The sequence below is a fragment of the Chlamydotis macqueenii genome, chromosome W (assembly GCF_036417535.1).
Source record: "Chlamydotis macqueenii isolate bChlMac1 chromosome W, bChlMac1.mat, whole genome shotgun sequence".
Classification (NCBI taxonomy): Eukaryota; Metazoa; Chordata; class Aves; order Otidiformes; family Otididae; genus Chlamydotis; species Chlamydotis macqueenii.
This window is the reverse complement of record NC_141592.1, coordinates 51,834,903-51,856,773: the sequence shown is the minus strand read 5'-3', so window position 1 is coordinate 51,856,773 and position 21,871 is coordinate 51,834,903. Positions and strand designations below refer to the sequence as shown.

At 46.1% G+C, this 21,871-nt stretch overlaps 1 protein-coding gene across 3 annotated transcripts in view; it reads right to left on the bottom strand.

Moving 5' to 3' along the window:
• The window catches only part of LOC147596804 (ceramide transfer protein-like), a 129,257-nt gene that overhangs the window by 78,462 nt on the left and 28,924 nt on the right, over positions 1 to 21,871 (bottom strand). For 2 of the 3 annotated variants that reach the window (XM_086769541.1, XM_086769542.1), the window contains exon 3: positions 20,793 to 20,909. In XM_086769541.1, coding sequence (XP_086625667.1) covers positions 20,793 to 20,909 — 117 coding nt within the window. Of the gene's footprint in view, positions 1 to 20,792; positions 20,910 to 21,871 lie in introns of those variants that run through there. The other variant, XM_086769543.1, reaches the window with a different exon arrangement.

The window sequence follows — 21,871 nt, the reverse complement described above, 5'->3', positions numbered from 1 at the left end:
CTCATTGAGACATGGTATATCCCCAGACTTCAAACTTTTATATGGGATATGTGTACTTGCTGGGGATATCCTTCCCGAGGTTTTTGAAATTTAGATAATAGATGCAACGGACCCTGGAGAACGGGGAGAACTGCAATTAGTTGCGGTATCCCTATCAGCCATGGCCCAGAACATCGAAAGGTGTGGGATAGAGACCTACAAGGTACTCAGACACCCAGAGATTATTATTATTATTGATGCAATACAGCATTGTACCTGGCCCCACAAGGAACACTATGGGGATGTTCAAATGGGAAAATATATTCTCATCTTAATGTAAGAAAACATGCCGGATTGCAATGTGGAATAGGAATTCCCACAATGTGTCCTTCTAGAGTGTTTGATTTCTCAATGCCTCATCCAACCAGGAAGTACAGAGAAAGTGATGGGCCCAAGGCGCGACCTGAGTGGGCAGTACATGGAGTACAGATACCTGATTATTCTACCTGGGGCATGATAACAACTTTAATGTCGGAAAATATATTTACCCCATATGTAACACTTAAAAGGCACCAATTTGTCTACAGAAGCTACCACCTTAGGCCTCCCCTCACTAAACAAAACCACAACATTCCACCCCTCGCCTCTGCGAATTATGTATTTAAGAATTCTAATTAAAATACACACACATCAACAGAAAAAAAAAAGAATTCCCCGCACCAAATTCAAAATAATATCCTCACAACACCAACAGTGGATAGACTGTAAAATTTACACACAATTCACCACTTGTCCCTTCACCACAATCAGAACCTAATTTCCCCTAATCATTTTGCTCTTTTGTCAAGTTCAATACCTGTTTTGCCCATTACCGCTCCCAATTAAACTCAATCCTTATCTCAAATTCCTCAAGCCCCATGCTAGGCGCCCAAATAACTGTTGTAGTTCAGCCCTGATTGGGACCAGACTACGCAGTCTCTCTCTCAACTCCCCCCACCCTCCGAGAGAATAGGGAGAGATAATATAAGAAAAACGGCTCGAGGTTTGAAATAAGGACAGGGAGAAAATCCTTAAAGTTACCGTCACGGGCAAAACAGACTCGACTTGGGGAAAACTATTCATTTATTACTACAAACAGCAGGATAATGAGACAGGGAACAAGATAACCTCCCCCCACCCCTCCCTCTTCCCAAGCTTAACATTATCTCTACTACTTTCCCCCCCGGAGCGGCACAGGGGGGAAGAGGGAATGGGGGTCGCGGTCAGTTCATCATACGTTGTTTTACGCTGCTGCTTCGTGGTCGGGGGAAGAACTCCTCACATTCCTCCCCTGTTCCATTGTGGGGTCCCACCCATACGCCACAGTCCTTCATGAAACTGCTCCGGCGTGGGTCATCTCTTCCACGGGGTGCAGTCCCTTCAGAACAGCTGTCCCAGCGGGCCCTCCACGGGACCACAGCCGCCTTCAGGCATCCACTTCCCCCAGTCTGGGGTCCTTCACGGGCTCCAAGTGGATCTCTGCTCCTCTGTGGACCTCCATGGGCTGCAGGGGGACAACCTGCTCCACCATGGTCTTCACCACAGGCTGCAGGGGAATCTTGGCCAGGAGCCGCATTACTCCTCCCCCTCCTTCTGAACTGACCTTGGCATCTGCAGCCGTTCCTCTCACAAGACAAGTTCTTCACAACAGGCTGGCAGACGCCTCTCAGAATCTCTTCACATCATTGAGCTCATCTCCTCTCCACTTCTTGCAACCAGGCTGGGCCGAGTCAGGCCCAGTCGGCTGCCTGGTGAGAGGCCAGAGGGTGAGGCCTGCAAGGCCCATGAGGCCTGCGCCTCCCCCTCTGCGCCTCTGCCCCCGCTCAGCTTCTTCACATCTTCTCTTCTCTTTTTTTTTCTGTTTTCCCATTCTTAAATACGTTATCGCAGAGGCGTTATCACGGAACATTCTGCTACCAATCGGCTCGGCCTTGGCCAGCAGCGGGTCCGCCCTAGGCCCGACTGAGTCCACTGAACAAAGGGGAGTGACTTCTAGCAGTTTCCTACAGAAGCTACCACCTTAGGCCCCCCCTCACTAAACAAAACCACAACACTTAGAGAATGTAACCTGGCAAGTACACGTCCTAAGTAACTGTACCAATTACACATTTGGGGAAATGAATGTACAAATTCAACAAGTGTCCAAAATTACTTTACAAAACAGACTAGTGTTGGATATGTTATTGTTAAAAGAACAAAATGTATGTGGAATGTTAAATCTTACTGATGGAGAATGCTGTCTCACCATACACAATGCTATTACCACCCTGGAAGAAGCCTGGAAGAAGATGAAAGTATCAGACCAAACTGGAGAACTCTTCCAAGCAATGCAGTCGAAGGACTGATTTAATGGCTGGGACCCTAAATCTTGGGTTGCTTCTCTCTTAAATTCATTAGGACTTACAGGGTGGGGAAAATGGTTCTTAAATACTGTTAAAATGTTAGGCTGTGGACTCTTGTTTTTGATGGTTGCCATTGTAAAATGTATGATTTCTCGAGCTTTATCTTCTCTGTCCTCTCTGTCCTCTATCTGCTATGCGAAAATCACCACCCTGGACAAAGATAATATGGACAATGTTTGAGCCACGGTGTGAGGGACTGAAAGAGTTAATGTGTGTTGATGTCTCAAACATTGTTGTGGGGCAGGGTGCAGTTTGCATAGTGGCAGTAGGAGTCAGGTAACAGGACATGGAGGCGTTTGGGGGATTCGAAGCTCCACAGGTCCGTGTTACATCATGACTTGCCATGTATAGTAAGGGGTCACACAGTGGTTATCTGAGTAAGGGCTTCCGACCACCCCTCACATTTAGCGCCTGCGCAGAAGACTCAGAACTCTCTGGAACCAGACCATACAAGTCCTCAAGGGGCATAACTAACTGGAGGTGGGGATTAGACTGTAAAAGACACTGCCTCAGGGAGCTGCATGCGTGCCTGCCACCAGAGGAACATCTCTTTCTCTCTCTTTCTCTTTCCCATCTTCTCCTTTCCCTTCTTATAAATGTTATATAAGAGCCCCGGCTATCAACCATTTTATGCCTTCCAAGTTTTCAAAGTTAAGTCATTCCTCATTAATGTTAAATAAAGTGTTAAATTGATTGTTTGGGGTCATTTCACCTTAATTTAGTCCAAGGAAATCATGAACCTGCTATGGCCCTGGGTCATAACACCTGCACGGAGCAGTATCTCAGCTATTAGAAGAAGACTTCTCCCTGTTCAAGAGAGACAGTACAGGCAGCAAGGTACCCTGTGGTTCACCTTGCATGACCAAGGAGAGGACATGAGAAAGTGGAATGGGAAACCTACCTTGGCCCAAGAAGCACAGGTACCTGAGTTGCAGGGAAAAACAATCGCAAAGGTTCTCCCAGGAGAATTACTCCAGGGGGCAGTTCCCCAGACAAAATACAAGGGCTGATCTCACCTCTGATCCTATGGAAGGGACTTCTGATTCATATTCACAGAAAGTGAATAGAAAATATTATAAACAGTACTAGAGGGGCCCTGCATCCAGCCAGGCGGAGGAGAGGGACAGCAGAATTTACTGGACTGTATGGATTCGATGGCCTGGCACATCAGACCCACAAGAGCATAAGGCTCTAGTAGACACTGGTGCACAGTGTACCCTAATGCCATCAAGCTATAAAGGGGCACAACCCATTTGTATTTCTGGAGTGACAGGAGGATCCCAAGAGCTGACTGTATTGGAGGCTGAAGTAAGTTTGACTGGGAATGAGTGGCAAAAGCACCCCATAGTGACTGGCCCAGAGGCTCCGTGCATTCTTGGCATGGACTACTTCAGGAGCGGGTATTTCAAAGAACCAAAAGGGTCCTGGTGGGCTTTTGGTATAGGCACTGGGGAGATGAAAGAAATTAAATAGCTGTTCACTTTGCTCAGTCTCTCAGAGGATGCTTCTGTGGTGGGGATGCTGAGGGTCGAAGAACAACAGGTACCGATTGCTACCACCACTGGGCACCGGCAGCAATATCGCACCAACCGAGACTCCATAATCCCCATCCATGAGGTGATTTGTCAACTGGAGAGCCAGGGAGTGATCAGCAAGACTCACTCACCCTATAACAGTCGCATATGGCCAGTGCGAAAATCAACTGGAGAGTGGAGACTCACAGCGGACTACTGTGGCCTGAATGAAGTTATGGCATCACTGAGTGCTGCCGTGCCGGACATGCTAGAACTTCGATATGAACTGGAGTCAAAGGCAGACAAGTGGTATGTCAACAATGATATTGCCAATGCTTTCTTCTCAATCCCTTTGGCTTTTTTGCTTTCACATGGAGGGGCATCCTGTACACCTGGAATGGACTGCCCCAGGGGTGGAAACACAGCCCCACCATTTGCCATGGACTGATCCAGACTGTACTAGAAAAGGGTAGAGCTCCAGAACAGCTTCAATACATTGATGGCATCATTGTATGGGGCAACACAGCAGCAGAAGTTTTTGAGAAAGGGGAGAAAATAATCCAAATCCTTCTGAAAGCCGGTTTTGCCATTAAAAAAAGCAAAGTCAAGGGGCCTGCACAAGACAGAGAGTTTCTAGGAGTAAAATAGCAAGATGGACATGGTCACATTGCAATAGATATGGTCAACAAAATAACAGCCATGTCTCCACCAACTAACAAAAAGGAAACATAAGCTTTCTTAGACATTGTGGGTTTCTGGAGAATGTACATTCCAAATTACAGTATGATTGTAAGCCCTCTCTATGCAGTGACCTGAAAGAGGAATCATTTTAAATGGGGTCCTGAGCAAAAACAAGCCTTTGAACAAATTAAACAGGAGATTGTTCATGCAGTAGCCCTTGGGCCACCTGGAGTGTCTGGCAGAAAGCACCAGGGGAGACTCGAGGTTGACCACTAGAATTTTGGAGCCAGGGATATAGAAGATCTGAGGCCCACTATACTCCAACCGAAAAATAAATATTGGCAGCACTTGAAGGAGTTTGAGCTGCTTTGGAAATTACTGGTACTGAAGAACAGCTCCTCCTGGCACATCGACTGCCAGTGCTGGATATTCAAAGGGAGGGTTACCTCTACACACAGAATCATAGAATGGTTTGGGTTGGAAGGGACCTTCAAAGGTCATCTAGTCCAACCCCCCTGCACGGAGCAGGGACATCCCTGACTAGGTCAGGTTGCTCAGAACCTCATCCAGCCTGGCCTTGAACGTTTCCAGGGATGGGGCATCCACCACCTCTCTGGGCAACCTGTGCCAGTGTTCTACAATCCTCAGTGTAAAAATTTTTTTCCTAATATCGAATTTAAATCTACCTCCCTCTATCTTAAAACCATTACCCCTAGTCCTGTCGCAACAGGCCCTACTGAATAGTCTCTCCCCATCTTTCCTGTAGATCCCCTTGAGGTACTGGAAGACCGCTATCAGGTCTCCCCAGAGCCTCCTCTTCTCCAGGCTGAACAGCCCCAACTCCCTCAGCCTGTCCTCACAGGAGAGGTGCTCCAGCCCTTTTATCATCTTCGTGGCCCTCCTCTGGACCTTCTCCAACTGGTCCATGTCCTTCTGATGTTGGGGGCTCCAGAACTGGACACAGTACTCCAGGTGGGGTCTCACCAGGGCAGAGTAGAGGGGGAGAATCACCTCCCTCAACCTGCTGGCCACACTCCTCTTGATGCAGCCCAGGATGCGGTTGGCCTTCTGGGCCACAAGGGCGCATTGCCTGCTCGTGTTAAGCTTCTCATCCACCAGCACTCCCAAGTCCTTCTCCTCAGGGCTGCTCTCAATCCATTCTCCGCCCAGCCTATATTTGTGCCTCAGATTGCCACGACCCAGGTGCAGGACCATGCACTTGGCCTGGTTGAACTTCATGAGGTTGGCACGGGCCCACCTCTCCAGCCTGTCAAGGTCCCTCTGGATGGCATCCTTCCCTTCCAGCGTGTCGACAGCACCACACAACTTGGTGTCATCAGCAAACCTGCTGAGGGTGCACTCTATCCCACTGTCCATGTCACCAACAAAGATGTTGAACGGGACCAGGCCCAACACAGACCCCTGAGGAACACCACTCATCACTCGTCTCCACATGGACACTGAGCCGTTGACCATCACTCTCTGAGTGCGGCCATCCAGCCAATTCCTTATCCACCGAGTGGCCCATCCTTCAAACCCATGCCTCTCCAATTTAGAGACAAGGATGTCATGCGGGACAGTGTCAAATGCCTTGCACAAGTCCAGGTAGATTATGTCCGTTGCTCGTCCCTTGTCCACCAATGCTGTAACCCCATCACAGAAGGCCAACAAATTGGTCAGGCATGATCTGCCCTTGGTGAAGCCATGTTGCAGGCTCTCTTGCCAGCTAACCTACCCCACACACACCGAAGCCCTGCTCCGGGGAAAGCAGGGCATCACACGGAAACCGTCAAACCAAGCCTTCAATTTAATGCTGCGCAATACAGGGTTAAATACCTGTACACCTGCTACACACGCGAACGCACCTGCCCCCTGCGCCCATGGACTTATCCGTGCCCACCACGTACGTGGACACACCTGCCCCCGATACTCATGGACTTATCCGCGCCTAGTGCGCGAATCGCCATGGACCGCCCCTCCAGCGTACGTGCAGCCCTCCTAACGTTACCCCACACATGTTGGCTGTCACCAACCACCTCCTTGCTTTCCATGTGCCTTAGTGTGGTTTCCAGGAGAATCTGCTCCATGACCTTGCCAGGCACAGAGGTGAGGCTGACAGGCCTGCAGTTGCCTGGGCCTTAATTGTTTCCCTTTTAAAAAACGGGGGTTATGTTCCCCCTCTTCCAGTCATCGGGGACCTCACCAGACCACCATGACTTCTCAAATACAATGGCCAGCGTCTTGTCAACTTCATCTGCCAGTTCCCTCGGGACCCGTGGATGCATCTCATTGGGTCCCATGGATTTGTGCACCTCCAGGTACCTCAGATGTTCCCGAACCTGCTCTTCTCCTACAGTGGGCGGTTCTTCATTCTCCCAGTCCCTGCTTGTGTCTTCCACAACTTGGGTGGCGCGAGAAGAGCCCTTATCGGTGAAGACTGAGGCAAAAAAGTCATTTAGCATCTCAGCCTTGTCCATGTCTTGGGTAACCAGGTCACCTGTGCACATCATGCAACTCATACTACGTGGAGTAAGTGGGTCGCACTGATCACACAGCGAGCTCGAATAGGAAACCACAATCGCCCAGGAATCTTAGAAGTAATCACAGACTGGCCAGAAGGCAAAGATTTTGGAATGACGCCAGAGGAAGAGGTGACGCATGAGAAGCCCCACCATTCAATAATCTAGCAGAAAATGAGAGGTGACATGCCTTGTTCACTGATGAGTCCTGGCGTACTGTAGGAAAATATCGAAAGTGGAAAGCTGCTATGCGGAGTCCTATACGCCAAGTCGCAGAAGCCACGGAAGGCCAAGCTGAATCAAGTCAGTTTGCGGAGGGGAAAGCCATCGAACTGGCTTCAAACATTGCTGGACGGGAAAAATGGCCTCTGCTCTATCTCTCATGGATGGTGGCAAATGCCCTATGGCTGTGGTTAAAGCAATGGAAACAGAGCAACTGGCAGCGCAGAGGTAAGCCCATCTGGGCTGCTGCATTGTGGTAAAATATTTCTGCCCAGTTAGAGAATCTGGTTATGAAAGTACGTCACGTAGATGCCCACATACTCAAGAGTCGAGCCACTGAAGAACATCAAAACAACCAGCAGGTGTAACAGGCTGCTAAGATTAAAGTTTCCCAGGTGGACTTAGACTGGCAACACAGGGGTGAACTATTTTTAGCTCAGTGGGCTCATGACACATTGGGCCATCAAGGAGGAGACGCAACATAGAAATGGGCTCGTGATCGAGGGGTGGATTTAACCATGGACACTACTGCAGATGTTATCCATGAATGTGAAACATGCGCTACAATTAAGCAAGCCAAGCAGTTAAAGCCTCTTTGGCATGGAGGATATGATGGTTGAAATACAAATATGGAAAGGCCTGGCAGATTGATTACATCACACTCCCACAAACCCACCAAGGCAAGCACCATGTGCTTACAATGGTGGAAGCAACCACTGGGTGGCTAGAGACATATCCTGTGCCCCGTGCCACCACTTGAAACACTATCCTGGGCCTTGAGAAGCAAGTTCTCTGGCGACATGGTACTCCAGACAGAATAGAGTCAGACAATGGGACTCATTTTCAAAACAACCTCATAGACACCTGAGCCAAAGAGCATGGCACTGAGTGGGTATATCATATCCTGTATCACGTACCAGCTTCTGGAAAAATTGATTGGTACAATGGACTGCTGGAAACTACACTGAGAGCAATGGGTAGTGGAACCTTAAAACATTGGGATATATATTTGGCACAAGTCACCTGGCTAGTCAACACTCGGGGATCCACCAATCAAGCTGGCCCTGCCCAATCAGAACTTTTACATGCTGTAGAAGGTGATAAAGTCCCTGTGGTGCATGTAAGGAATATGATGGGGAAGACAGTCTGGGTTATTTCTCCCCTGGGCAAAGGCAAATCCACCCATGGGATTGCTTTTGCTCAAGGACCTGGGTGTACTTGGTGGGTGATGCGGGATGATGGGGAAGTCTGATGTGTACCTCAAGGAGATTTTATTTTAGGTGAAAATAGCCAATAATTTGAACTGTATGTCATAATTTCTGTAGTTATTGTATGATATATCAATGGTGTTGCAGGAAGAATCACCATGATCGGTGAAGAACAAACTTCGATGAAACCGAGCAAGACGCAGCAGTGTTGGAACTAGAAGTGATGCCCAACAACTTCCTTGAGATCAACATCTTCAACTTGCAGACCATGTGCATGATACACCAGCCACACCAGATGTACCAGCTGTGAGCTCCAAATGCAGCAAGCAACAACCCCACACTACATATCATCTTTTATGACATTAAAGATCGTCATGACCGATGAAGTCCAAAGTCATGGACTATATGAACTCAACAGACTTCAAAGGGATAGTCCATAGATTGTGGGAATGATATCTTTGTGTGTGTGTATACATACACACACACACACACACACACACACACACACACACACACACACACATATATATATATATATAAATAAAAGCATGATGTAGATGGTTGTTCTGGTTTTGTTAGTGAGGGGGGGCCTAAGGTGGTAGCTTCTGTAGGAAACTGCTAGAAGTTGCTCCCCTTTGTTTAGTGGACTCAGCCGGGCCTAGGGCGGACCCATTGCTGGCCAAGGCCGAGCCAAGTGGTAGCAGAATGTTCCCTGATAACGCCTCTGCGATAACGTATTTAAGAAGGGGAAAACAGAAAAAAAAAGGAGAAGATGTGAAGCAGCTGAGCGGGGGGCAGAGAGGGGGAGGTGCGAGCCTCATGGGCCTTGCAGGCCTCACCCTCTGGCCTCTCGCCAGGCAGCCGACTGGGCCCAACTCGGCCCGGCCTGGCTGCAAGAAGTGGAGAGGAGATGAGCAGTTGAAGTGAATAAGATGTAAAAAGGATCCTGAGAGGCGTCTGCCAGCCTGTTGTGAGGAACGGCTGCAGACGCCAAGGTCAGTTCAGAAGGAGGGGGAGGAGTAACGCGGCTCCTGGCCAAGATTCCTCTGCATCCCATGGTGAAGACCATGGTGGAGCAGGTTGTCCCCCTGCAGCCCATGGAGGTCCACGGAGGGGCAGAGATCCACCTGCAGCCCGTGGAGGACCCCACGCCGGAGCAGGTGGAGGCCTGAAGGGGGCTGTGGCCAGTGGAGGGCCCGCTGGGGCAGCTGTTCTAGAGGGACTGCACCCCGTGGAAGAGATGACCCACGCTGGAGCAGTTTCACAAAGGACTGTGGCCCGTGGGAGGGACCCCACGATGGAGCAGAGGAGGAATGCGAGGAGTTCTTCCCCCGACGATGATACAACGGCATAAAACAACGCGTGATGAACTGACCACGGCCCCCATTCCCTTTCCCCCCCACCCCGTGCCGCTCAGGAGGGGAAGGTAGTAGAGTTAAGCCCGGGAAGAGGGAGGGGTGGGGGGAGGTTATCTTGTTCCCTGTCTCATTCTCCTGCTAATTTTAGAAATAAATTAGTGTTTTTCCCAAAGTCGAGTCTGTTTTGCCCGTGACGGTAACTTTAAAGATTTCTCCCTGTCCTTATCTCAAACCTTGAGCCATTTTTCTTATATCATCTCCTCCTATTCTCTCAGAGGGTGGGGGGAGCGAGAGAGAGACTGCGTAGGCTGGTCCCGATCGGGGCTGAACTACGACAATGGTATAGAATAAGGGGTGCATAGTGTCCTGGTTTCAGCTAGAATGGAGTTAATTTTCCTCTCAGTAACTGGTGCGTTTTGGATTTCAGATGTGAAGAATGTTGATAAAAACATTCTGATGATACCAGTTGCTGTGAATGAGACCAAGGACACTGTCTGGCTTTCCAGGTCTCGCTAACGTGTGGCACAGGAAGCTGGGAGAGATACTGAGTAATTGACCCAAACTCATTAAAGAGTATTCCATGCCATAAACATCATGCTCAGTATATAAGTGGAGTGACCCATGGCAGGGGGGGTTTGGGGGGGGTGGGGTGGTCGTGTGTGGTGTGTGTGTGTGTGCATTGTTCATTGGCATCTGTCTACCTTGCTGGCTCCCTTTCGCTCCCTTGCTTGCTGCTCTGTTTTGTTTCCATGATCGCTGCTTGGGTCACCTTTTTCACTCTTACGGCTTTCCAGAGAGGTAAAATGTTTGATCAAGACAAAGGATGCCAGTACAGTGATAGGTATCAATTCAAAAACCTCCCCGCAATAAGCATGAGGTAGAGAATAGTGTAATATTAATAAAACAAACAATTTATTAGCCTATTCTAACTCAGACTTCTAGCAACTACACTGTCTTGTTTCAATACAGCACCACTGTGTTTTGCACAAACCATAGGAACACTTTCTGCAAGAACTTGTGCCTTAACTGCACACTGTACTATTAGAAGTCTAGGCAACAGCAGAAACATATTTTATGTATGCGTCATAATTTAGCCCCACTCAGGACCAAACTATGCAGTCTCTCTCTCACTCCCCCCACTCTCCAAATGAATAGGGAGAGATAATATAAGGGAAAAAAAAAAAAAGCTCGAAGTTTGAGATAAGGACAGGGAGATATCATTCAAGTTACCCTTATGGGCAAAACAGACTCCACTTGGGGAAAACTATTTGTTTATTATTAAAATCAAAGCAGGATAATGAGACAGAGAACAAGATAACCTCCCCCCACCCCTCCCTCTTCCCAAGCTTAACATTATCTCTACCTCCTTCCCTCCCCAAGCAGCACAGAGGGGAAGAGGGAATGGGGGTCACGGTCAGTTCATCTGGCGGGGGGAAACTCCTCACATTCCTCCCCTGCTTCATTGTGGGGTCCCTCCCACAGGCTACAGTCCTTCATGAACTGCTCCAGCATGGGTCATTTTTTCCACGGGGTGCAGTCTCTCCAGAACGGCTGCCCCACGGGCCACAGCCTCCTTCAGGCATCCACCTGCCCCAGTGCAAGGTCCTCCACGGGCTGCTGGTGGATCTCTGCTCCTCCACAGACCTCCATGGGCTGCAGGGGGACAACCTGCTCCACCAGGGTCATCACCACAGGCTGCAGGGGAATCTTGGCCAGGAACAGCATTACTCCTCCCCCTCCTTCTTCACTGACCTTGGTGTCTGCAGCTGTTCCTCTCACAAGAAATTCTTCACAATCAGGCTCAGGCAGACACCTCTCAGGTTCTCTTCACATCTTCTCTCCTCTTCTTGCGGCCAGGCCGGCCCGAGTCAGGCCCAGACGGCCACCTGGCAGAAGGCCAGAATGTGAGGGCCACAATGCTTGTGCCTCCTCCTCTCTGCCCCTGCTTCAGCTTCTCTAGATCTTTTTTTTTTTTTTTCCCCTCCTGTTTTTTCCCCTTCTTAAATACGTTATCGCAGACACCTTATCAGGGAACATTCTGCTACCAATTGGCTCAGCCCTGGCCAGCAGCATGTTTGCCCTAGGCTGGGTCGAGTCCACCAGGCAAAGGGGAAACAACTTCTAGCAGCTTTTTACAGAAGCTGCCACCGTAGCCCCCCCTCACTAAATAAAACCAGGACAGTATGTCATCAGAATAAATTATTTTGTAGACCCATATATTCTCTACATACTCCTGAAGTCCAATCCTATTGCCAGTTCCCTTACAGTTGTATACCCCTGCAGAATTCATCATGAGAAAGCTACCTGTGTGTTAAGCGCTCAGAAACTGCTCAAAAAACTGATGCTATTGCCTGCAGACACTGGAGTGTGCGTATGGGGGAGTGTGGCATAAGACTTAACAGCATGAATATGGCCATTCTCCTTATCTGCTATGAATTGCACCACATAAAAAGTAGACATCCCTCCACTGCTAAAATGAGGGGAGGAAGACTCCAACTTGATGGTAGGCAAGCAAGGTGTTCCCTGTCCATTCTGCACAACAGTGACAAAATGCATATGCCACATTCATTAAAGAAATGAGCCTAGCAGCCATGACAGCCTCTTTTCAAGAATTAAAACACAAGCCAGCCCAATAAGTCTCTGAAGAGCAATTAGATACGCTTATACAAACCTTGTTTGTGTTGTTTGATTAGATTATGTGAAGTGTAATCTAATTAGCTGTTGTTGCTTATCTTTGCACTTACTTTTTACATTTCAAAATGGTAGGTTTACCAAACAGATTTCCTCAAACCTATGATATCACTAAACAACACACAAAAGTGATATTTTATTTCCTGCTTAGCCTTGTTTAGCATATTTGGGGGCAGGTATGAACAAGAATGGAATAAGTAGAAGCTGTACCTTTGAACAGTGCAAGAATAAAGCAAAACTTCAAGGAGACAGTTAAGTCATATCTTTTACTTACAAAGACTGAAAACTAGACAATTTGAAGCAATAAAACTTTGCTGTTTGATAAAAAAAAAAAAGGATCATTTCAAGACAGGAATGAGGAGTCCTTTTGCTGTGAAGTAGAAAATATGACATGAGCAAGGAAGAATTTAACTGCTATAAGCAATGGGGTTTTATCATAGAATCAGAATAACTCAGGTTGCAAGAAATCACTAGTACCATGCTCCTGCTCAAAGTGTATCCAATTAGATATCCAGGCCTACACTCCATAAAGATGTTTTCTTCAGAGAATTATATCTACTCTCAAAGCCAAAGTGATTGTTATGAAACATAACTGGAACACACATGCAAAGAAAATTTGGGTTCAAACTGAAATGATCTGCATTGTTTATAATTAACCAAGTGTGTTGGGCTGGAATTGACTGAAAGTTTTAGTCCAGCTTTAAATAGCCTCAACTGTAACTACTTATTAATAAAGCTGCAACTTACTGCTGTGGTTGGAACATGGACCCAAGAGTAGCAAAACTACAAAGACTACAAAACTACAAAAACTACAAAGAACTACAGAGACAAAGAACTATATTTTTCTTTCCTGAAAGGGAAGTTTCAACAGTTTGGAAGTGAGAGAATACCATGGACTTGTGTCATAGTTCAGCCCTGATCAGGACCAGACTACACAGTCTCTCTCTCACTCTCCCCACCCTCTGAGAGAACAGGGGGAGATAATATAAGAAAAACGGCTCAAGGTTTGAGATAAGGACAGGGAGAAAATCCTTAAAGTTACCATTACGGGCAAAACAGACTCGACTTTGGGAAAAATACTCATTTATTTCTAAAACTAGCAGAAGAATGAGACAGAGAACAAGATAACCTCCATCCACCCCTCCCTCTTCCCAAGCTTAACATTATCTCTACTACCTTCCCCCCCAGAGCAGCACAGGGGGGAAGAGGGAATGGGGGCCGTGGTCAGTCCATCACGCGATGTTTTACGCCGCTACTTAGTCACTGGGGGAAACTGCCAGAGCAGTTTCACAAAGGACTGTGGCCCGTGGGAGGGACCCCACGCAGGAGCAGAGGAAGAATGTGAGGAGTGCTTCCCCTGAGGAGGAAGCAGGGGCATAAAACAACGTGTGATGAACTGACCGCGACCCCCATTCCCTCTTCCCCCCTGTGCCGCTCTGGGGGGGAAGGTAGTAGAGATAATGTTAAGCCCGGGAAGAGGGAGGGGTGGGGGAAGGTTATCTTGTTCCCTGTCTCATTCTCCTGCTAATTTTAGAAATAAATGAATAGTTTTCCCCAAGTCGAGTCTGTTTTGCCCGTGACGGTAACTTTAAGGATTTCTCCCTGTCCTTATCTCAAAACTTGAGCCGTTTTTCTTATATCATCTCCCCCTGTTCTCTTGGAGGGTGGGGGGAGTGAGAGAGAGACTGCATAGTCTGGTCCCGATCGGGGCTGAACTACGACACTAACTTAATTTCCTTTTATGACAAGGTCACCCATCTATGGTTGACCTAGGGAAGCCAGTAGATGTGAGATTTTTTTTTATTTTAGTAAAGCTTTTGATACTGTCTCTCACAGTATCCTTCTAGAAAAAATGTCCAGTACACAGCTAGACAAGTCCATAATATGATGGGTGAACAATCATCTGACAGGTTGAGCTCAAAGAGTAAATGAGGTTACATCAGGCTGGCAGCCAGTCACCAGTGGGGTTTCCCAGGGATCAATTTTAGGGCCAGTGCTCTTCAATGTTTTTATAAATGATCTGGATACAGGAGTCGAGTGTACATTAAGTAAGTTTGCCAGTGATATTAAACTAGGAGGAGCTGTGGATTCCCTCAAGGGTAGAGAGGCCTTACAGAGAGATCTGGATAGACTAGAGAGCTGGGCAATCACCAACCATATGAAATTTAACAAGAGCAAGTGCCAGATTCTCCACCTGGGATGGGGTAATCCTGGTTATACATACAAATTTGAGAATGAGAGACTGGAGAGCAGCCCTGCAGAAAGAGATCTGGGGGTTTGGGTTGATGGCAAGTTGAATATGAGTCAACAGTGTGCCCTGGCAGCCAAAAGGGCCAACTGTGCCCTGGGGTGCAGCAAGCACAGCATAGCTAGCCAGTCAAGGGAGGTGATTGTCCCCCCTCTACACTGCACTGGTGTGGCCTCACCTCGAGTACTGTGTGCAGTTTTGGACTCCTCAGTGTAAGAAGGACATCAAACTATTAGAGCGTGTCCAGAGGAGGGCGACCAAGATGGTGAAAGGTCTCAAGGGCAAGACTTATGAGGAGTGGCTGAGGTCACTTGGTTTGTTCAGCTTGGAGAAGAGAAAGCTGAGGGGTGACCTCATCGCAGTCTACAACTTTCTCAAGGGGGTCAGTGGAGGAGGTGGTCCTGATCTCCTCTCTCTGGTGACCAGCAATAGGACACATGGAAATGGTATGAAGCTGCATCAAGGGAAGTTCAGATGGAACATTAGGAAAAGGTTCTTCACTGAGGAAGTGGCTGGTCACTGGATCAGGCTCCCCAGTGAAGTGGTCATGGCACCAAGCCTATCGAGTTCAAGGAGCATCTGGATGATGCTTTTAATGATATGATTTAGTGTTAGGTAGTCCTGCAAGGAGCAAGGAGTTGGACTTGATGATCCTTATGGGTCCCTTTCAACTTGAGATATTCTGTGACTCTACCTGTATAACCCAGATGCAGAAGTTGCATTGTGCCAGGTACTGTAGTTAAACTCAATGTCTCGTAGCAGTGCCTATCTTTTATCTGAAAACATAACAGATGCTTTAGATGCTACATACTTTAAAAACACCTGATCTTCAAGCCCTTTCAGTAAAATGAAAGTAACAGTGTTCATTGGAAGAGATAAAGCATAGATCAGGAAAGCTGAACCAAAATGCTGATGAACAGTAGAAAGACAAGGAGACAAAAGTCAGTAATCAGATACAGTGTGTGTTTGTGTGTCCTTTGCGACAATGGTGTCATATTTTTGTTACTGTTTGGTGTTGTTGGTGTGGACGTAAGCTTATTCCAGCTGATTTATATTTGTGCTACAGCTGAGTGTTCTGGTGTGTGCAGTGTCACAGGTCGACCCCGTTAGAACAAGTGATACATCCAGATTGATACTATTGCGTACAAGGCGCAGTGTTAAGTTATAAGATCTTTAAAAGGAAACGGACAGGCAGTGCAAACAGAGAAATTAACAGATTATAGGCCAGAGGAAAGTAAAAAATTTCCTAGACAGGTATAAGCAGTCTGTGTGTGGGTGCGTATAAGCATGAAGTAAATGGTATGGAATAAGGGGTGAATACTGTCTTGGTTTCAGCAGGGATGGAGTTAATTTTCCTCTCAGAAGCTTTGGATTTTGTATGTGAAGAATGTTGATAAAAACACTCTGATGATCAGGGTTGTTGTTAATGAGACCAAGGACACTGTCTGGCTTTCCAAGTCTCGTTAACGAGCAGCTGCAGGAAGCTGGGCCAAAAAACAGACAGAGTATTGGTCATTTGGACACCGAGTGGTAAGAAATAATACATTGTTCATTTTGTATATATTCATGTTCTTATATTTTGTTATTATTGTAGATTTCCTCTTAGTAAACTGCAGCGTAAGGTAACGTGTGACTGGCTGACTGTGGCCCCTCATTCCCTTCCTTCCCGCCCCCCGTCCCGCTCAGGGGGCGAGGGAAGGAGGTAGGAAGATGGTGTTGAGACTGGGCAGAGGGAGGGGTGGGGAGAGGTTGTCTTGTTCCCTTTCTCATTGTCCTGCTTTGGTTTTAGTAATAGATGAGTGGTTTTCCCCAGGTCGAGTCTGTTTTGCCTGTGGCAGTGGCTTTAAGGATATTTTCCTGTTTTTTGCGGCCACCACAAGGTGCCACCCCCACCCCCGCCATCCAGCGGGGCAGGGGCAGCTTACCCAAAAAAAAAAAAAAAAGAAAGTAAGGAACATCTGCAAACAAAAAGTTAGCAAAAGCAATGTATGTGCTCAATTTTCTAAATCGTTCGAGTGGCAATTCTTCCCCAATACAGAAACATTTTGGATCATCTACTGTACAGGAGGCCATCCGAGGGCAAGCTCCGGTGATAGTTAAGAATCTGGAAACAGGTAATTGGGAAGGACCATTCCCTCTTATAACGTGGGGAAAAGGATATGCTTGTGTCTCTACAGGAGCAGTGAATCCCTGCACGATGGGTATGACCAGCGCTCCAAGCTGCCTTGTGTTCGTCGGATTGTTAACAAGCTGTGAGGCAGCTCCATGAACATCAGTCACAGAAAGAAGAAACGTGTGGGTAACTATGGCTAATGCCACAGGACAGGACACCATTTGTCTGTCTGTATCATCTGCAAATAACCCCTTTTAGAACATGCTTGGTCAATCTGCCAGATACCAGTGGGACGGCAACTCTGTGTTAAACAACAGCAGCCATGAGCACTGAACTACAAGAGATGGAACTTTTGGGATCAGTAAAGATGGACTTCTGTCTAATTTTTTTAACTATTCAGGAGCTAATGTTACTACAGGGGTAATGATTGTAATGCTTTAAGATCTATACATTGCAACGATACAGCATGGTGTAATCATACAAGCACTAACACATCAAAATCTGGACAGCATAAAAACCTAAATGAAATACACATAGCCTTGAATCTGATTGCCAAGATAATATAGAGTTTTGGAAACCAAGTGAAATTATTGCTGCTGCAATCTTTGCACCTGATGTGGCAAATGCCCAGGCGTTAGCTATGCTAAATAAATTGGGCTGTTGGCTTGCTAAGGAAACGCATACAACTGCATCGGCACTATCAACGCTGTTAACTGATGTAGATTCTATATACTGTGCTACTTTACAAAACAGAACCGCTGTTAGCCTGCAGAGCACATATTTGACAGGCCTTGTTGCATGCGCTGGCCACACGTGCAGCAACGTCTAGTCAGTACTCTTTCACTGAATCTGCTGAGGGGATAAACAGAGGTGGCTTGGAGCGGGGGGGGGGGGGGGGGGGGGGAGGACCCGGAGCACACTCTTCGAACAACAGAGGACGCCCTGAAGGTGCTGCGCCTGCCTCCTTTCTCTGCTATGACCCCGCTGATAATCATCCTCTTGCTCAGCGGTGTCTTTGGCGTAGTTTGGTTGGTTACAGAATAGATCAGCAACAGACTTCTATTTTTACCACAAAATCATGGTGGGCAGGATTTTGATGGGCTTTGCTGCATGAATCTGTAAACTGCAACAAAGGGATGATTTTGATATATTCAGAAATTTTTTTGGTGGATTGATATAAGCTTATTACAAATAGCTGTAGGATGCTTATTCATTCCTATTTTGATCTGTATTCTGTGTGTTAAAATGTGTATTCTGTGTGTTAAAATGTGTGTAAACTTTAATAGATAAAGCGTTGAAACAAGCCTCTTCTCATAAACAAAGAAGGGGGAGATGTGGGTATTTCTTGAGCCAGTACAGTGTCAGTGAAAGCAAACTGACCTTGGGAGAGGGATACAACCATGCTCGCTGGAAGAAAGCCATGGAATGAGAAGGGAAGCTTTAAGATACAAAACATTGTTAGCAGAATTTATGGCTTGTTTCAACAGAGGTCTGCAAAAAACTAGTCACTGGCCTTGTAGATAAGAAAGTTACTGGAGTTGTTATATCTATAATGGTAGAAGAATGCTATAGTAGAAAATTATTAGAAGGTAGTGAAATTTAGTTTTGCTTAAGTAATCATGAATATGTATAATGTGTGATCAGTAATTATCTTGACTAAGCTTCTGTGTGGCATAACTGGATGGTTGCTATCTTTGGCTAAAATCGGAACTGAGATATTTGGTATCTTAGTAAGCATAATCATTAACATTTTGTGTTTGATTCACCTGCCTACAAAAATGATACAGAAAATACTACATCAGGTATTGATAGTAGAAAAACAAAAAGGGGGAAATGTGGGAACAGAGAGTGCAGCACAGCTGTATGATATTGAAGAATTTCAGCTATGTCCTTGAACACCACTTGCTCAATAACAAAAACCAGCAATTAGAACAAGATAAGGAAATAGCAAAGGCAAAAATAATAAAGACAACTAAAAATCTATAACCAATCCAAATGAAGTTTAAGGCGCGTGAACAGTATATTGCTACCAATTGAATTAGATGATTAAGCATGTGCATTTCGCGTGTAACTTAGAAAAGATGTAAAAGACTGATGCTGACGGACAATAAAGGTCTCCGGTACACCATCTACGGGGTCCGTGTCCTTACTGCAACAACAATAAAAGCAGCAAGTGATTAAAGAGATGAGACTAGCAATTTTAACATCTAGGACATCTAGATAAGAACCAATTCAATAATCAGTGAGAGAAGCAGAGACAAAAATCATTAAAAAGTCACTCAAACATAATGCAAGCTTTATCTTTTTCAAGCTAGAGAGGCTCAAGAAAGGTTCACAGTTGTTAGCTCCCAGTTCTCTTAACTCTTACATATGAAGGATGATGTTGTGGTTTAACCCGAGCTGGCAACTAAGCACCACAGAGCCACTCACTCACTCTCCCCCTCAGTGTGATGGGGGAGAGAATCAGAAAAGTAAAAGGGAGAAAAGTCATGGGTTGAGATAAAAACAGTTTAATAGGTAAAGCAAAAGTCATGCACACAAGCAAAGCAAAACAAGAAATTAATTCACTACTTCCCATTGGCAGGCTGATGTTCAGCCATCTCCAGAAAAGCAGAACTTCATCATGTGCAACAGTTACTTGGGAAGACAAATGCCATAACTCTAAGTGTCTCCCCCTTCCTTCATATTCCCCCAGCTTTATATGCTGAGCATGACATCATATAGTATGGAATAACCCTTTGGTCAGTTGTCCTAGCTGTGTCCCCTCCCAACTTCTTGTGCACTCCCAGTCTACTCGCTGGCATGGTGGTGAGAGAGGCAGAAAAGGCCTTGACTCTGTGTAAACACTGCTCAGCAGTAACTAAAATATCTCTGTATTATCAACACTGTTTTCAGTTGTCCTGGTTTCAGCAGGGATGGAGTTAATTTTTTTCTCAGTAGCTGGTGTGTTTTGGATTTCGTGTGTGAAGAATGTTGATAAAAACATTCTGATGATACGAGTTGTTGTTAATGAGACCAAGGACACTGTCTGGCTTTCCAAGTCTCATTAACGTGCAGATGCAGGAAGCTGGGCAAAAGACAGACAGAATAATTGATCCAAACTGGCCAAAGAGAGTATTCCATGCCATAAACATCATGCTCAGTATATAAGTGGGGGTTGCCCATGGGAGGGGGCATTCTTTTTGGCATTCTTGTTGGGTATCCGTTCGGGCACCCTTGGCATCCTTTTCTTCTCTCTTGCTTGCTGGCATCGTTCCCTCTACCTTGCTAGTTTGCTCTCCCCCCTTTTGCTTGCTGCTCGGTGTCGTTCCTGTGATCGCTGCTCAGGATGGGCTGCATCGGTCATTCAGACATTGGGTGGTGAGAAATTGTACATTGTTCATTTTGTATATTTTGTAGATATTAATATCCTTATATCCTGGTAGCTTTGTAGTTTTTAGTATTTTTAGCAAACTGTTTTTATCTCAACCCACGAGTTTTCCTTTCTTCCCAATTTCTCTTCCCCGTCCCACTGGGTAGGGGGAGGGTGAATAAGAAACTGTGTGGTGATCCGGGCTAAACCACCACATCAGTACAAATTCAAAACATAGCCCCACACTAGCTACTATGGAGAAAAATAACTATCCCAGCCAAAATTCACACAGATAAGCAAATCAATTCTTTTGGAATGTATTTAACACGTTGCTTCAATCTTGCAGTTTTTATCTGTCATAAATACCTTGAGTACTTTAATAACTGTACAGTGAAGCATACAACTCTCAACAAGCACCACCAGATCTAACGAGGAAGTGAGAAGTGAAATCAGAAAAAACCCATACCTTGTGTTGTTCTATTGCATCTACCCACTGTTGTCTGTGGTCTGGGTCCTGAGCTCGGAGGTACCAAACACTATCATTTACACTAATATCAAATCTGCATTCGTCAAAGTCATGGGGCTGTGAAAGAAAAGCGTAAGAATAGCTAGAATTATCAACGTGATCAACAATATCTGACATGATAAAATACTGTAAGTAGAAAAAACTGATTTGATATTGCCTTGAATTCATCCTAGATTCTAAACTGGTTTACATAGCTGTCTCAATTAACTAACATACATTCCATAATGAAAAATGCCAGTCTTCTGAAACAGAATTCTGTTTAGTACATTCTTATTAAACAAAATTGTAACAAAAAAGTTCCACACCAACACTGACCAAACCTTCATGCTTCCAAAGGAATCCTTTAGCAAAATAACTAGTAGACAGAGCCAGGAAAAGACTTTTTAAAAAAATAATTTCAAAGCAGGAAAGAGAAATTAAGGTTATTGCTATCAATATTGGTTTTAGATAGAAGGAATACATATATTGTGGCAAAAAGCACCAGGATACAACCATAAAAGCAGACTACAACAAAATGACAAGGAAAGCAGGCAACTAAAGGAAGCTGTGACACCCTCTGCCTCAAGTATCTTCACTAAGACAGGATTGTCAGATAATTGGGAGCAATATGCAATCCCTTCCCATATATAACCCTTCCCTGATATATGCTGGGAATATCATACAGCGCAGAGGAAACAGTCCAAAAGGTTCCTAGAGGGTGTGGAAGATAGTTTCCTTATGCAGCTGGTACGAGAGCCTACCAGGGGTGGTGCCCTGATTGACCTACTCTTTACCAACAGAGAAGGACTGGTGGGAGACGTGAAGGTTGGGCACTGTCTTGGGCAGAGCGACCATGAAATTGTAGAATTCTCTATTCTTGGAGATGTCAGAAGGATCACTAGCAGAACGGCTATCCTGAACTTCAAGAGGGCAGACTTTGACTTGTTCAGGACGCTTGTTGCGAGGGTCCCTTGGGAGTCGCTCCTTAAGAGTCAAGGGGTCCAGGAAGCCTGGACGCTCCTCAAGATGGAGATCTTAAA